The sequence below is a fragment of the Phyllostomus discolor genome, chromosome 4 (assembly GCF_004126475.2).
Source record: "Phyllostomus discolor isolate MPI-MPIP mPhyDis1 chromosome 4, mPhyDis1.pri.v3, whole genome shotgun sequence".
In the NCBI taxonomy this organism is placed as follows: Eukaryota; Metazoa; Chordata; class Mammalia; order Chiroptera; family Phyllostomidae; genus Phyllostomus; species Phyllostomus discolor.
This window is the reverse complement of record NC_040906.2, coordinates 46,317,851-46,335,847: the sequence shown is the minus strand read 5'-3', so window position 1 is coordinate 46,335,847 and position 17,997 is coordinate 46,317,851. Positions and strand designations below refer to the sequence as shown.

General features: G+C 43.7%; 1 protein-coding gene across 1 annotated transcript in view; it reads right to left on the bottom strand.

The window, feature by feature from the left end:
• Positions 1-17,997, bottom strand: part of PDE11A (phosphodiesterase 11A) — a 321,994-nt gene that overhangs the window by 117,747 nt on the left and 186,250 nt on the right. Inside the window, exon 10 of the mRNA XM_028510818.2 lies at positions 15,086-15,136. Coding sequence (XP_028366619.1) covers positions 15,086-15,136 — 51 coding nt within the window. The remainder of the gene's footprint in view (positions 1-15,085; positions 15,137-17,997) is intronic.

Here is a 17,997-nt window from a genome sequence, read left to right as displayed (position 1 = left end):
TGGGACGGCACAATTGTCTGTTATTCAAGGCCAGGGTAACACCAACCTGCTCCTGGGCTCTCTCCTTCGGTCTCTGCGGGAAGGGGAAAGGCAACCTGAAGAGTCAGGTAGAACCTTTTAGGGGCAGAATAATTTGCAAGATCAGATATTGATAAAGTAACTTACGGGATTTGCTCTGCCTTTAGAATACCCACTGAAAATGGCATCCCACCTCTAGCACAGGGAGGTTTAACTGTTTCCACAACCAAAGCACTGGTGCATTTCTCGGTGAGGCTCCAGTTCCACGGCACTCCCTTTGAGCAGGCAGAAGAGATTGGGGGCCACAGCTGATCTTTTAGGCGTCCTATGACCTTGCAGATGGAAACTGCCTGCCCCTCACATGGTATTCTTTAACATGTGATTCTTATCTGGAGGCATGAAAACATTGTGCTTTATTTGATTCTTATAAAATGCCACATTCGTCCCTGAGAGGCTCGTGTGTTCGAGCGCCTGGCCTCTCCTCTTTCCAGTGCCGCATCTTGATCTTCACAGCTGAAGTCCATCTGGATTGTCCTCCTTTGTAGCTGGCAGTGAGAGAGCCAATGAAATACCTTTTCCTGTTGCTGGGTGACCGTGAATATTTTGAAAACATGTCCCATCAGTGCATCAGCTTAAAAGCCTGCCATTGGCTGCTTGGGCGTTCTGTGCAATGCTGACGCACTAGGCTGGCAGAAGACTGACGGGTGGGAAGAGCTATGCAAATATATCACTGGCCTGATGTTCCACTGGAGAGGAAAACTATTTCAAGGCTGAGTGACAACTGTAACATTCCCTGTTAGAAGAAAAATAAATCTCCCTGAGTCTACATTTAGGCTTCTGAAGAACAGTTATGGAAATACTGCAGGGAAAAAAAGAAAAAAAAGAAAAAACAGCTCAAGGTTGTCTTGCCCTCAAATACCCTGCTTTACATGGTCCCGTGAGCAGTTCCACCTGTGCTAGAAATGTTGGTGTATTTCTACATACCCTTTGTAGTATGGTGTTGATACATTTCAAAGTCTAAACTTGTTAATTCAGGGCAATAGTTTTAAACAATATCAAAGAGGCCTTTTAAATTTTCCTTTGTCTCCTCGTCTCCTTGTCTCCAGCGTCCTATTCTTCACCCTCCTCCCATGACCTTCAACTGCAACAATCCAGCAGCCACAGGATGTGGTCAGTATCCGGTCCAGCACTGGCTGCATTTTATCTCACTCTGTCCACTTAAAATACTTGCATCCCAGTGGAAGGATAAGCAACGTCTTATCTAAACAGCTTTGGGATTCTCTTTGCTGTCAGAGAGAGCTGTTTGGATACAAGTAACTGCTTTGGCTAACAGTGGGTTAACTGTTTACACACAAATCTGCCAAAGAGCCTCTAGGCAAGAATGTCCTTTTACTAATTGAATTCTAATGAGGCCAGGAAGTAGATTAGGAATTGAGCTATTTTGCTGTGAGTTCCAAACATCAGATACAGGGATGTTTGGCCTATTTGATCTGCATAATTCTCCAGTAAATTCTAATTAGTTCACAAAGAAATGAGTATTCCAGAAGGATTTGTGGGTTAGTGATTGGTCCAGGTGGAGGGGCTTTCCTGTGCACCAGAGCCTCTAGTGCTAAAGCACAGTGGAAAGATGCTGCTGCGATATGAACAAATGAGACGGCTGTTACAGAGCAATTCCTGGGCCGATTAAATTGGCACATCCCTGGAAGTTACATTTATTTGCCTTATAATATTTGGGCAAGTTTGAGAGCTAAATCAGGGTGACCCTCAGTGGGATTAGCTGTGGAAATAGAAAAGCTTGAAGGGCATGACAGAACATTCTTTTCAATAAGGCAGTTTAAACAAACTGCCTTATTGAAAATAAGTCACTTGGGAAACCATTTCAGCAGATAGATCACACTGGTGGGTATCACCCCGTGTCAGGAATAGGTTTGACAGGGCCCAAAAGTCACTCTCTGAAAGTTACTCGCAGGTACACCTCACTGGTAAAGAGGGCAATATGATACTATCTGCCTAGTATTGTCTCCGTTGTAGGAACACTGGTCCTTCTACTCCAACCAGATGTTTTCACCTGAGAGCTGACGTGTTCTTCTATGGCCACACCCCTGTCACAGTTGATTGGTTCAGGGATGGGCACTTGACCCAACCTGAACCAATCAGAAAACTTCCACGAGATTCCCCAAACTGGAACTTGAGAACAGTTCTTTCTAGAGGAGAGTTTGCTGAAAGATGAGAAACGAAGCCCTGACAGAGCCCATGTTTACCCTATTGTAGGGAAAGCCAGGCTGCAGGGAGCATGCCTGGGGCCCAGGGCTGCGAAGACGTGGCTTTGCACCTTTGGCTGAAGCTGACTGCCGCAGTCAGCTCTGGGAGTGGTCAGGTGACTCTGCCGGCGGCAGTTGGTTGGCAGGAGCACATCCATGGGACAGGTTTTGCTCTGGGTACTCGGTGTACTCCTGCTTGTATGCCTTCCCGGGAGGAAGTCTGGGCTTATGTGTGTTACACAGAAGACTTTCCGTCCGGAACGTTGCAACCTACTCATCCTGCCCTCTCATGAGTAAATGGTGCAGCAGGAGAGGGAGCTCATGCGGAGAGAGGAGCTTGGCCGCAGCCCAGGACAGGCAGGGGCATTCCTGACAATAGAATATTTGCACCTTTGGTTTTTAAGGGTTTTATCAAAAGCCTTTGCTCTTGCACAGAAATTCTCAGAGAACCAGAGGAAAGTTGTTTTCAAGGAGATCACTGACGGTTTGAAATGTAGTTCAGACAACATAAATTTATCCATGGTTTTAAAGGGAAGGCGATTGCTATGACTTTTCATATTAGAGCAATGTAGTCAAAGAAAACCTCTCTCTTTTCGTTCTTTTCTGAATTCTAGGGCTTTCCTGTTGGCACCAGGGGAAGAGTACAATGTCCTCCCTGAAAATCCAGCTTCGGCATTTCATGGGGTTGCCTGACATGTTTAAGCCCAGTGCTGAGAGTGGCCACCTGTTTCTGTTTCTGCTGAAACCCACAAGGCTTCCTTTTCACAGAGGTCCCCTCCCTCTCCGGAAAGGCCCGCAGTGGATAATACATGTTAGGAACGTGAACCTGGTACAGAGAGGAAGGGGGTCATTCCACACAGGAATTGTGTGGGATTTACCCTTTGGGCAGAAAAATCGCTCTTAGATCCCATGAACCTGTCCCTTGAAGTCGATGCTCCCGAATGCTGAAGGCTGCAAACCACGCCTGTCAAACCACAGGGCTGGACCACTTTGCAAACTGTGTCAGATTAAAAACAAACAAACAAACAAACAAACACCCCTTTTGCAGAGTCTGTTGACATCTGGACTTGCTATAAGGAACTAAACCCTGCTCACAGGAGGGCTCACATGCAGACTGAAAGGAGAGGGCCACGCCAGGAGCCAAAGGCCCTAAGTCAAACAGGGTCCATGCCATTTTGACAGGGAATATTCCAAAGTCAGCCTGCCTGCATCACAGTTTCTCATACACTATAATTAATCGGGGCATTCTTTGTACCTCAGTTTCATCCTATATAAAATAAGAAAAAGAATAGTAGGCATTGGATGCAGACCGGGCAGGCGGTAAGTTTCATGACCTGTCTCTCACATTCCCGGTGACCATCCGCCCTAGAGGCCTGAGCACAGACGCTGGGCAGGGGAGCGTCCAGGGAAGGGGCCTCAGTCACGAGGAGCGAGGCCTCCAGATTGGCAGTGCTGAGTGATCCTCTCCCTCGGCTGCCTGGACCATGAATGGGGGCAGCCACGGATTCCTCCCGTGAAGGCTCCTGTTGACACTCACTGAGGTAAGAGCTATGAAAGCAGTTAGAATCAGCAAGCCTGATACAGCTAGAACAGCATGACTCTTCATGAATAGCGATATTTAAAATATATAACAAATGATATCATGTTATCCTACAGTAAGCCCAGAAAATAGAGTGCAAAGTCCATCTACCTGTAGATGATTAATAGCAGAGAATATTTAAGTCTTTTATCCCCAGCTAGGTTGAAAAAAGCCTGTACTTGTGTAAGTTCTTGCCAGCTTTTTCACACTTTCTCTTTTCATGGCAGCGCGGACCTGATTCCAGTGAGTTACAGAAGCACCTATAGCCACTGCCCTGGGCCAGCGTCCAGGGCCAAGTGTGAGGCCAGTAGGAGGTAAAATCTGTTCTGAGCTTGGATCCCTTCTACAATGTGGTTGTGTATAAAGGATGCTAGAGCTTTTGGTTACAGAGTGACTGTGACACATTTTCAATTTTTATTAAAATTATTGTTCACACACTCAAATTCTTTTTAGTCCCAGAAAATGTTTGAGACTCTGGAAGGAAATATCAGCTTGTGTTACAGTCTTAGAATATTCTCTGTGGAGATTGATGTTCATAAAGCTGAGCTTAATTTCTTGGTATTATGCATAAGTGTCAAAGGCAAAGATAGCAAAATCCTGCATGGATGTTGTGTCATTGATCATGGATGTTCTAAGCTGGTTCTCTACAAACTCCTTGAATTGCTTCTAGGGGAATGAAAAGCACCTGAAACAGAGTTACTATTCCACCAACATGCAGTTTCCTAGGAAGGAAAGGAGTGCTAAATAGCTCCACTGGCTCTGTCTTTGAAGGGAAACAGCATGGCCACAGAGATAGCTGGGTTCCAGTCTCGTTACGTGCATGTTGCAATATATGCAACAATAAAAATAATTAATAGAGCATCTGCCCCGCTAACCTCCTGACCCCTACCTAGCATACCACCTGGTCAACAACTCCCAGCCCATCCCTGGTGCCTGTCCTGCCACCCACTGGCTGGCGCAGTGGGACGGGCAGGCAAGCAGGCTTCGCCCAGGCTTTGTTGATAAGGCTGAGCGGGAGGGTGTGTTTCCCCAGTCCCTCTGTGCCGTGCCTAGGCAAACGAATAGGTGGCCTGTGCCGCCAACAGATTCCAGGTCATGCACACACACAAACATTATTATACCTTGAAATTATGTTTAAATGACTGTCTTTCAGTTTTTAACCATTTTTCCTAGAAACGTGGCTCAGCAAATCCTTCCGTGGAGCAAGGATGGCACCCAGTGGCCAAAGTGTTTCATCTCAGATCTTGTTTTCTCAGAGTTGCTTGTCTCCTTGGAGACAATGAATCACCCGCCACAAGATCGTTTTTCTTAAGCCAGAGTTGAAACTCCAAATCACATGACCATCCCTTTAAGCTAAAGTACACACACACACACACACACACACACACACAATCAAGGCATTATTCAGCACAACTTTTTAAAATCCTTAAAGTTGCCTTAAGAGTCTCAAGTTAAAGGCATCGTATTTCACATGTGCAGTGACTCTCCACGATGTCCCCAATGTCAGCGCCACTGAAGGGAGCATCACACAAACACAAGCCCAGTCTCACACTCCGCATGTCCTCCCCAAACAGCCTCCAGTTTATCAGTTCTCATGCTTTAAACATAAGACTTTATCTCCTGACAAGTGCTTTATCATTAAACTGATGTTCACAAGCTCACATACTTCTTATCTTTTTTACAAGGTGCTTGGCAGCCCCAGAGACCACAGGATAATAAAGTGGGGCCGCTCTTTTACCTTTGAGTTTCCCAGATGTTGGGAGATTTCCTTACAGCTAGACAGCCAACCAGACTGTAAGGAGGACAAGCAAGATGTCAGAATAATGGATCATATGCTCTCATGCTAAGAATGATGCAATATCTTCATAATGTTTGCTGTTTCCGGTTTCCTTGGGTTTCCCAGCAGTCTGAAACCTCAGGGCAGGGAGTCATGCGGATGGCACAAACGCAACACCAAATCAAGTTTCTAATGAAATAGTATTACATATTGGTTGCTGAAAGAGTACCATGAAAAGTCTCTTTTAAAATGTCTGTTAAGTTCAGTCCGAAATCCTGTTTTTCTCAGACACCATCACCATTCATACTTATGTGGCCCCTAAACTGTCAAAATGCTACAAATTTTCCGAGAATAATGGCTAAATCAAAAGCTATGACTTCACGATAAAATCCTGTGATATTGCTACATTTTCCCATCCAGCCACTTGAAGAGCAGCATTGTCTTCAAGGTCAAAGCAAAATATTGGAAAGAAAAAAATCAAAGCCAAATATGTATATTTTGCTTGCCAGCTCTTTGGTTCTTGGTTGCTCATATGTGAAATGGGGCTCTAATAAGCCAGCTCTCACCAGGGGGTTGTGAGGCTGAAGTGAGGTAATGGGCTGAGGAGGCCTTTATACACTGCCAGCTTACATTATCTCAGGGACTGTACCATTTACACACTTATAGGTAGTGTTAGTGTACAGCTTGTAAATGGATGAGACTAGGATTCTTGTCTTAACTGAAATAATCACTTACCTTCCTCACAAGTATTACTGTATTATATTACCTTACAAATATAATGTAGTCACTGTGGGCTTTGGGAATCACCATATGCAATTCAGTCAAGCTAACCCAACTTTCCTACCAAGTTTTTAAACAGAGCTTAAAATTACAGCTCTGGGCATTCGGAAATTTTAAGGACCCCGTGATGTTTGGTAACCTTTACGTTGCTTTGTGTTTTATTTTCCCTTCCTTCCTAGAGATAAATTTTATGGGCTCATAAAATTATACCACTTAATAGCTGGAAATGGCTCTGTTTTGCAGATGAGGAACGCTGAGGCCTGGAAGCTTTGAGTGAACCGAGGGGTCTGGTGGCTGTTTGTCCGGCACCTGAGGTGTAGCACCACTGTCTGACGGGGCCTGTGGCCTTACAAAGACAGCTTCAGGGGGCCCGCGCTGGCTACCGAGACTGAACACTGAGGTCAGACGTTTTCTCGACTTTGTATTTCCTGTGTATTTCCCTGCCTTGGGACCAACAGAGTCACGACTCGTTCGTGTTTTTAGGAGTTTTTGGAAGGATTCATTGTCAACTGAGAGAAAACATGCAGAACTAACAAAGCAGTACTGAATTTCAAAAATAGGCAGAAGGGACACAATGCAATAATAAATAAATTAGAAATGTATCCTGAGGATTCAAGAAAATAGAGGTTTTTAAAAAAAATCTAGTTGTATTTAGTATCAATGAAGTTGTTGAATCAACTATGAATAATTGGCAAGGGCCCTTGTCCGCAGCAGGCGGGACAGACATCATCACAGTGACCATTCGCAGGAGAATATCCTAAATAAAGAAAAGGCATTTCTGTACTTAGAAAGAGTTTAGAATTCACTGGAAACCCAGGAAACGAACCGCCAGGAATGTAAAGCAGGGGTTGAGAACGAATTCACAGACTCTGCTCTCATTGTCACAGGCCCCTGCTTCACAATCCCGCTCGCCTGTCGCAATGTCGTCTGCCACCCAAACTGCAAGCGGTTCAGTGGCTTTGGTCACTCGGTCGACATTTCTCCAGCACCCCAGTGAAGGCATGGTTTTAGGTGGCATAAGGGTTACAGAAACAGCTTAGATGAGGACCCTCCCCTAAAAATGCTCCTAGTTTAAGCAGGCAATTAGATAGGTGCCTATAGATGTATATCACAGAGTAGAAATAATAAACACAATAAAATAATGGCAAATGAGCCCTTAGAACAATTTCATGGAGAGGGAGGCAATGAAGCAGGATAGGATGGGATTACTGAGATTTTAAATATGCAGAGACAGGAATAGGGGTGGGGCCAACGAGAGGGAAGGAAAGAGAGGGACAGGAACTATGAAATGGAACTCGTGTGGAGGGTGGGGGACAGGAGAAACAGTGCAATGGAGGTCCGAGCACATTAGTCCAACTAAAGAATCTGACAGGATGGATCTAGAGGCTTGGAGAAGACACGAAGCTTTGTGGGAAGGAAACCGGCATCCACAGAAGAGTACTGCCAGTCTGGCCGCTGTGTATAGGGTGAACTAGGAGCAGGTCAGGAGGAGGCAGGGAGAAGGGCTAGAGGGCCCTGCAGAACCACTGTCTGCACAAGGATGTGCGGGGGCCTGAAGGAGGGATGATCACAAGAGGCCAGCGGGAGCCTGAGAGCCATTCCGAAGTCAGAACGGATGAGAGAGCGTGTGGGAGTGAGGAAGTGTGAGGACTCAAAGGGGACTGAACGATTTTATCCAGAGCATGCATTTGGAGAGGAGGGTGAGCACAGCACAGCAGTGGGAGTCTGTGGCTTCTGAGTGTACTGAAGGACGAGCGGAGAAAAAAACTACCATTGTGATTGCTCAGCCAAGCCCTTGTCACTGAGGGGAGGGGCTTTCAGTTCTTTATTTCCCAGTTCCCCATCTCCCGTGATGGATGGCTCTCACTGGAGGAAAACCAGGAGGATGCCCCGGTGCTCTGAGGGTCCTGGCCTATTTGGCCTTCCCAGTTCCCTTCACCGGTCAGGAGTCAGGGCTCTACCTGGGCCACACCACTGCCCTCCGCTCCCATCTTCCTGGGACCTCCAGGACTCATGTCATAGCTGCTCTGGACCTTTCATTTCATTCCCGCAGGCTCGGTGCCCCCGGGCCACCAATGCGACATCTAAGGAGTGCTGGGAACCCAGGTGTGTTAAGGTGTGGAATCACGGAAGCGGGAGAAAGCCATCCTGGCCCATTCTTTCTCCCCCGGGGGAGGCAGACATCCACGGTGAACTCTCTGAGACAGGGCCGCTGTTTGGTTTTCAAATGGAAAGAGTCACAAATAGTGGCTATTTAAGTTTATCTGAGAGGGGGTCAAGGTCACGGCAGGATGTGTTGGGCCAGGTGGGTCTTAGAAGAGCCCCGGAGGCTCACATAGCCGCTTGGTCCAGCAGCCCAGGTTGCCTGCACCCCCCACCCCTCCACCAACTTTTTCCATACTCAGGAGTGACCGAGTACAACTGTCCTTTTTCTGATGTGGCACTCAGTTAAGACACAATTCATAAAGAGAACCTGCGGAACATGTGGACATTTGACCACAAAGCATTCCACATAGTCACAGACACGCCGTAAGGGGTGCAGGCTGCCGGCTCAGCCTGCTGCCTTAGAGCAGAGGGCGCCCTTTCCGGTGCGGACTGCAGTCAATTTCCTGCGGAAGGTTCAGTGACTTTCCCTGATAGTAAAAAAAATCTGATATTAAACTTGGCATAAATACTACTTCAATTTAAAACAACCCCCTCAATTCAAGAGCCAGGGACAGATGGGGAGGCAGAATAGGTTAGGTCTAAGAAGATAGCCAAATTCTGTTTATAACTGCTCCTTGGTCATCTTTTTAACAAGCTAGGAAGTAAGATGAGGTGAATGGGGAAGTCGTTCATTTTTGAGATTTCCAAAGGTTGCATTTCAGGAAGGCTATGAGGGCTGAGACTAAAGAAACTAGTCTTCCCAACACCCTGAGGTCCCGACTACCACTCTCCGCCCATTGCTGGCTGTGGAGGTGCCTCTGAGAAGGGGCAGCCTGCAGGAGAGGAGCGGAAAGGTGCTCCCTGCTCACTGGGGTGGGGAACATGAGCTCCCTGAGTTTCTGCCACTCAGCCCCTGCCCAGCCTCCTCTGCAGCAGCTGCATCCCTGGGGTTTGGGTAAATGCCACAGTGTGGCCACCCCTTTCTCCAGAGTGCACTTTTCTTCTGTAAGAAGCAGCTGCAAGGCTTGGGCTCTTGCAGGGTTGTGGACATAAAGTGGGCAGGGCAGGGCAAGTGCTGCCACTGTGCAATTAGAGAACGGTGCGCCCTCTGGAGGATCCATTCATAAAAGGCATTCTGTGCACTTGGCCAAACAAATGGGGGCAGCCCCAATTCCTGCCGCCTTGTGCAGGGACCCTTATGCAGGATCTCTGGCAGACACATCTACCAGTAAAATGGCAAGGGTGTTTCTGAGGGCTGAAGCTTGTTATTAAAACATTTGAATAATTCATGGATCAAACACGTCTCCTCCAGCCTAGTAGGTTTATGTCACATCCCATTGCTCAGCTTGTCCCCGGCCATCCGTCTCTCAGAAGCGGCCATAAGATCCTATTTTTGATGTAACCATTCTTATTTTTGTATGGAAAGGCCACAGGGAGTATCTGTTCTATGGCACTTTATTTACTTTACCAGGATATGAATTTGTTGCCTAGGCATTAACAATGGAAACTTGAAATATGCAAGAGGAAGTAGAAACCAACGTTCAACAAGAGTTATTGGCATTTAATTACTGAGACAGTCGTGGAATCTAATGAACAAAATAAACTAACAAACAAAATAGAAACAGACTCATAGATGCAGCCGACAGCTGTCAGAGGGAAGGGGGTTGAGCACCTGAGTGAAAAAGGTGAAGGGATTAAGAAAAAAAAAACCCCTCATAGACTCAGGCAACAGTGTGGTGATTACTAGAGGGAAAGGAGGGGGTGGGGAAGTGGAAGAGGGCAAAAGGGGGATAAAGGGCGATGGAAGGAGACTTCACTTGGGGTGGTGAACACACAATACAATACACAGGTGCTGTATCATAGAACTGTACACCTGAAACCTGTCTAATTTTACTAACCAATGTCACCCCAATAAGTTCGATAAAAATAAAAAAGAAGAAAACAAAAAAGTTGGACTGGGTGAAAAGGGGGTTAAGAAGTACAAACTGGGCGTTACAAACTAGGAATGGGAATGTGAAGTACAGCCTAGGGGACATGGTCAATAATATTGTAATAATCGTGTACGGGCCAGCTGAGGTGCTGGAAATACTGAGGGGCACACTATGCAAAGTATGTGATTGACCACTATGCTATACACCTGAAACCAATACAAAATCAAGTTGAAAGACAGAAAAAGAAATGAAGGCAAAAAATCCAATGGTGATGGAAAATGATATGACTGTGGGTGGTGGGCACACAACACAATATACAGATCAGGTATCATAGAAATACACACTTGAAACCTATATGATCCAATTAATCAATGTCATCCCAATAAATTTAATTTAAAAAAATCCAAAATGAAAAAAAATTACTGAGGCAGTTAAACAGTGCTATAAACGAGATCTCTGATTGCAGCTGTAACCTATGCACTTTGGAAGTGAAAGAAGGGATGAGAAAAGGTGGCAATATAATACGAGAATGTCCATGAGTTGATTTGAATTGGTAAACTGGCACGTATAGTGATAACCATTCAGTCTCTCCATTGCACTGGAATCTTAAGAAAGCGCATAAAGTTACAGGAGCATACAATGGTGTACTAATCTCATATTCTTACATTATCACAGCTGGCCCCTTCAGGTTATTAAAAGCCTTTAAACCAGTCATCTTCAAAGAGATCTAATTGTCAATATGGTCTTTATAGATTATCCTGTTAGCACAATGCAGAAGAGATATAAACAGGCACTAAAATCTGCATGGGTTTTTCTGGGCACACCTTTCTTATAGCAAGTTCAAGGAAGATTAGTAAATATTAATGAGGATAAAAACTGTTCTTTAGATCCTGGTTTCCTCATTCACTGTACAGGGCAACCAACCCATAAAGGATAAATTATTAACATTATAACTGGAATCAGACTTTTACAAAGTTAATTCATTAGTTCCAGAAAGTTCTGTGATCTTAGTAGCCCCACAAAAGGACTGTTTTCCAAAGTATAAATAATGCAAAATAAGCTTCAGTTCTGATATTCTTGGATGAGCAATTTTATGTTGTTTTATGTACTTATTCTGGCTAGACAATCCAGGGACACTCCTAAAAAAGTTTTCACACTCTAGCTACCATTTACCCTCCAACCACCACACAACCAGCAAGGAGATTTTTTCCAGCAGGAGAAATAGGGTTAACAGAACAAAACAAAACAAAAATACCCTCCCCTTCTTCTATGGCAGTCTAAAACAGGAGAAGAAATGGAGGGGTATGAAATAGGAAGACAAGATATGAGAAAAGATAAGGTAGAATCAGCCTATCATTAATAGTTAGTAAGGGTTCACTACAGGTTTGTTGTATATGAAATCTGTGTTCCTTTAGACCATGTCATCCCGGAGTACTAGTGATAATGAATTGAAGGTACTGAAGATACAATGGCATGTATCACACTCTCCAATGTTGTGGTACCTCCACGTCTCCAACTTGTTTCAGGAAGCTCTCAGGATGTACCTTGCTCTTGCTTGTCCTTAAAATGTGACAGCTCAGTCTGTACTGCTTCCTTCAGCCTCTGCTGGTCACACTGGGTGGAAGGCGCCTTGCCTCTGGCCCACAGTGATGCCTCCTTCTGTCGGACTGCTGTGTTCTGCGGTGTGCTGTGGACACTCTGGGACCCTGGCTCTCAGGGGCATTTAATGCACCGAAACTACAGAAAGTTCATGCCTTTTGTGTCTACACATATTCTTAGCTGAGGATGTGAGTCCATGGAAAGCTAGAGTAGGGGGCAAATCCAAGAGACAAACCCCATGCTGAACTTGGAATCACGCAGACAACTGGGGCCTATGCCCTCAACTTCCACCGGGAAGAGTTCTTGACTCAGAAGACCTCGCAGGTAAAACATATCACATCTCTTTGGTTTTCCAGACATGCCTGAATCCAAAATGTGATACATCTTGGGCTGCAACTAGATTCTAACCTGTGTATGCATGTATTTGACTTCCAGATCCTTCTCAGCACTAGATAATAAAATCATTTACCCCCAAACTCTGGCTTAATCTCTGAATCACTGACTGTTAGCTCAGTCCCAGCTGGCATAATCCAATACATTGAGACTCACCCGTCCTTTAACTCATGAGAGCATGTGGATAGCTCTGATTCCAAGATTTGATCTCTTCTTCCCTGTCTCTATCTCTGTCTGTCTCTCTTTCTCATATATATTTATTTACTACTCTGTTAAAAAAAAGCATTGCAGGTAGCAAAGTTTACAGTATTTAAATGTAAGCATGGTTTTGTCTGTATATATTGGTCAAAACAAAGTGTTCATTTACTGTTGTTTAGCTACCACGTTAGGAAACTGCTATTGCACTCTGGAATGAAATTTCAATAAACACATTTCGGTGTCTATATGCAGGGTTATTTTAAGCCTACTACATTTTCATGTGATTGCTACAGTTATAAGACATCAGCTACCAATTATGATAATGCTTTATTTACTTTATATCAACATATTAAGAAAAAAGCCATTAAGGTAAAATTATTTACTATATATCTCAATTACACTGTAGTAAGCAATTTAGAATAAATCAGTTAATAATCTTGATAATTTTAAGATGAAATAACTCTTTGTTTTTAAATTTAAGTACTTCATATTTTTAGTATGCTTGTGAGCTAACAATAGAAAAGCATGCCAGATTCCAAATCAAGAGTGTTCTCCTGACTTTAAGTGAAGAATTAAGCCTGAACACAGAGCAGTACCTTTGACAGTACCCAGCTAGTGATTTTGGTTAGCTGCAGCTCTGGCCATGGCCCCTGCAGCTCCGGCCATGTCCCATCAAACAGCTCTTGCAGGCCTGTTTAGTCCACTGTGAGCTTTGCTATCTTTCTCCCTGACTGTCCCTCCCCTCTCTTAGCAATGATGATAATTATAGCAGTAGAAAATATAATAGTGAAACAGATATGGAAATTATTTCCATCAGTAGAGTTTCTAGGAAACTGATCTTTATTAAAGTAAAAAAGCTTTAAATACTTTTGATAAAAATATTTATAAAGTACACATAAAATATTAAAAATGTAACTACATATATACAGTTTTAACATTTTCTTAATGAGTAATTGTTTTAAATTGTGGAACACTGATGCTGTTTGGATTTATTTAGTTGTCCATTCATTCACTCAGCCATCCATTCAACAAGTTATTTACTGAGTGCTACTGTGTCTCAAGAATGGTGAAAGGCGGGACAGACAGAGAGTGAAGAAAACATATGAACAGTGCTGCCCCAAAGGCACTCATATTCTAGCTGGAACTTAGGGTGTTTTTCTCTGCAACAATGGGCCCTGAGTCCTATGGTTTCAGTTGTTCCATCTTCTTCCTTGGTTCTTAGTTGTCACCTCTTGCTGGCACCATGTCCCCCCTGACCTGGATCACCACTGCAGGTCTTTTCCATATCCCCAGATGGAGCCCAGGCAGCTCACCTCAGGCCCAGTGTCTACTCCCTGTCCTTCCTGGCAGTTCCCTCATCCCTAAGATGAGTTTGGGGTCTTCCCTTGGTTCCTGTATTAGTGTGACTCAACTCTAATGATATGATTCAATGATCCAGCCTAAAGGTCTCTGTGCCTTTGTTCCTGGGAAGATGAATGCATCTATGTGCAAATGAAACTCTTAACAGAGTAGTCATCATCAAGTAGTTTTGCATGCCAATACTACAATACAAATAATTACCTTTCTTATGGTAGTGGCAGCTTGCGTGATAATGAATGACTAAACCTCCACAGAAACTTAAAAATGTGGACACCAAAACTTTCAAAAGGGAAAAAATTAGTTTCTCCACATACCCACATTTTGACTATGGCCTGTTAGAAGGACAGGAAGAGGAGCAAGAATTCTGAGCTGCCTTTAAGGAAATGGCAATGACTAAAGCAAAGAGGAATATCTGAGACTCAGTCGCAGACTCGCAGGACACCAGAGAGAGAAGGGGGTCATGCTGCGTGGCTGTGAAGCCTGGTGGTTAAGAACTCCAGTGCTGGGACCAGACTGCCTGGCTCTGCCCATTATAATTTTTTGACCTTGGCCTCTCTCTTCAATATCTCCATGCCTCATTTACTCACCTATAAAAGTGTATATACTTTATAGGATTATGAGACTCAAAATGAATTAATACAGGAAAAATGTTACCTATTATTATCCTAATTTCTTCACTTATTTTTACAGATGAAGATAGAGGCCCTAAGATTTTAAGTGAACAGAAAGTTGGAGGTAAAACCAATGCCCAAACCAGGCATCCTGATTCTCAACATATTCCACAGATTTTTTTTCTGGTATCCTGCTTACTTAACAAATGGAAAGAAATAAATACAGAATCACTTCAATGATCATAAAGGGACTACTCTGTTCTATATGTCTCCCTTGTCCTCAAAAACTAAAATATCCAAACACACTTTGCCCATTGCCCCAGCACCCAACGGGCAGAGCTAGTTCTTCAGAAGCAAGTAACAAAGGGTCCTGACATGGAGGGCCATGTCAAGTTTACCTTCATGCCCTCATAGGGCACCGATTACTTCCTTACCTTAAACTTGTCAACTTCAGCTTTTGAACATGTCGCATGGTATGACAGCACCTGATTCAGAAAAGAAGAAAAAAATTAATAGCTAGGCATGACCCTGTCTTCTGAAATTCTCCTGGTTTCAAAATAAACATGGCTCATGAATATCACCTTGACAAAATAGTGGATTTTGATGTACAACAAGAATCTTCCAATAGCATGCTGTAACACAGACTGTCAGCTGTGCCATTACAGTGGAATTGATTACAATGCTGAATGGAACTACAGCACACATTCAGGGCTATGTATTTGATACCAAGATGTTTTTTAAGTAGTTATTTTATCAGAGAAACATGATATAGCTCAAGACCACAGTTCCCAAAGGACGTAAATACTTATCTTGTGAAATGCTCTGGAACATAACTAAAAAAACAGGTAGTGTGTGAGTGTGTGTGTGTGTGTGTGTGTGTACTGTGGCAGACACTGTAGATTTCTGACTCAAATTCCAACCCTGGTCTGTTCCCAGTTGCCTGCATCTATTATACAGGAAAGATTATATGGATATGCCCAACAATCTGCAATGCTTTTTATAAGAGGATTATATTTCCCTGCCCTATTGACATCAGCTTTAATGTATGACTTGCTTTAGCCAATGGAATATGGGGGAAAGTGACAGATGTCACTCTGAGTGGAGTCTTTAATAGCTGTCACGTGGTTCCACCATCTCCATTTCCCCTCAACCATGGGAAGTGCACAGCCCCAAGAATAGCTGCTCACTCACCCAAAATGATACATTGAGCAGAGCCACAGCCCAACTCGCAGCTGATGACAGGTCATGTGAGCAGCACATCAAACATTGTGGTTTATCACCTCACCCTAACTCAGTCTGAGGGCTGCCTACAGCTAGGTCATGTGGGGTAACAACAAGCTGGCCAATGAAATGTAAGTGGGAATGTCGAGGCTGCCTCTTTCTTTTCCTTTCCTTTCTCTTCCTCCCTGGAAAACAGCTGTAAGGTCTGCAGATGCAGCAAAATCTGGCATCTATGAGGTGACCAGCAGGAGTATGGAGGATGCCTGTTATGGACAGTTCAGCAGAAAGGGACAGAGACAAGAGCCCAGCCCTGGACTGCCCCGCCTCAGACTTCTAGCTGCGTAGGACAAACACACACACATTTGCCTGAGTCAGCAGGTATGTCATAAAGTATGTTACATATACCTACATATGCACACATGTACACATACATATTGTATATTTCATGCTACCAATCCCATTCTTAATCTATGTACATCTTAAACAAATAGGTCTAGAAAATGCTAAACACCTCTTCACCTACCAACCTTAGAGAAATTTAACGTACATTTGGCTTTGAAAACTAAGGGTTGTATTTGGCTAAACTCAGTATTTCCCAAATCTAATTAGCCACAGAACTTCCTGTTAGGTGATGTATTGATCCAGTAACTCTCTGAGGACTTTGAGAAATGCAGACCCCAGGCACGCGCCCTCGGTGTGGCAGAGCGGGGCCACCAGGAGCAGCGTGTGGCGGTGGTGAGTGAGAAGCCGGCCTCCGGAGCCTGGCTGCCACCCCTCAGCCACTGGACTTCGGGCGAGTGATTCCATCTCTTTGGGCTTCGTGTGTAAAACGGTGTCATAATACTACTATACAGGCAGTCCTTGCTTAGCATCAGTGACTTATTCTTGAAAACCAGAGATTCTACCCAAAAACACCAACAGGGAGCCTGTTTTCCATTATGTTTAATGGGAAATCATTACAATGCATTATAAGGCCTGCAATCACTTCCTACAACTTAATGAAAAGAAGTATAATTCATATAAAAGTGTAAACCAAAAATGATGTTTAGATATAACTTGCTTTAAGTGTTACTTAAATTCGAAGGCTGACTCTGGTCATAACCAATATAGCTCTTAACAAAAAGTTATGTCGGCGGCATCTTCTCTTCCTTGTAAACACCGAGATCACTCACTCGTTTTCCCAGAGTTTCCTCAACACTCTCGTCTTTGAGAGGGGACGACTGGCGGTCAAATACTAAGTGAAACCGAGAGCCAACTACTGAAGGCGTGGAGGCGGCACGGGCACGTCCAGGACGTGGAGGCGGCCCGTTCAGGACGAGTTGCCCTCCCGGAGCTAGCAACAGCGGAGAGGCACACCCTCACTGTCAAACTGCGAGTGGTTCTCAGCACGTTTGCACAGGATTTGGATGCTATATAGACCAGTTTAATTTAGAATGTAAATAAATCAAATCTTTTCCCATGCCTCATTTTGTTAAAAAAATTATACAGAGTTTTGGGGATATAACTATAATTTTTTCAGTACAAACAAAGTCACAAAATATTGTTTGGAGAGTTAAAAGTGTTCTGTGAGGTTTAGTAATCAAATAAGTTGTTTTACTGGACAAATTCTGTGGTGCGGGCCTGGTCTTCGGATAGTTCTTAAGATCAAATGTGATAATACAGATGAAATACCTGGCACACAAATAATCAACATACACTTACTGTTTTAATATTTAATTACGATTACAATTCTACCACGGAAATGTTTGGTAGAGCATTGTGTCATCATATTATCTTCATTGCCTCATAATTGTTAACAGGCATTTTCACTGCAAAAATAACTGAATAGACTTTGTCCTTTTTGCTTCAGTTTCACTACAGTAAACTTTAATTTGACTGTCACCTTATAACATTTTTTACTATTTACAAATCTGTTTTTGCAAATCCAACTTTCAAAATTTATCTTTATTTACTTAAATATTTTTTCAGAAAAACTCAAGTTGAAATTCAAAATCTCTGCCACTAGGTGGCGCTTAGCCTGGCTTTTAGTATTGAAGGCATAATACCCACTCTTTAACTTTTCAGACTTCCTTTATTATTAAAAATAAAAGCTATTAACTTCACTAAGTTAGAAGTATTTGAATCA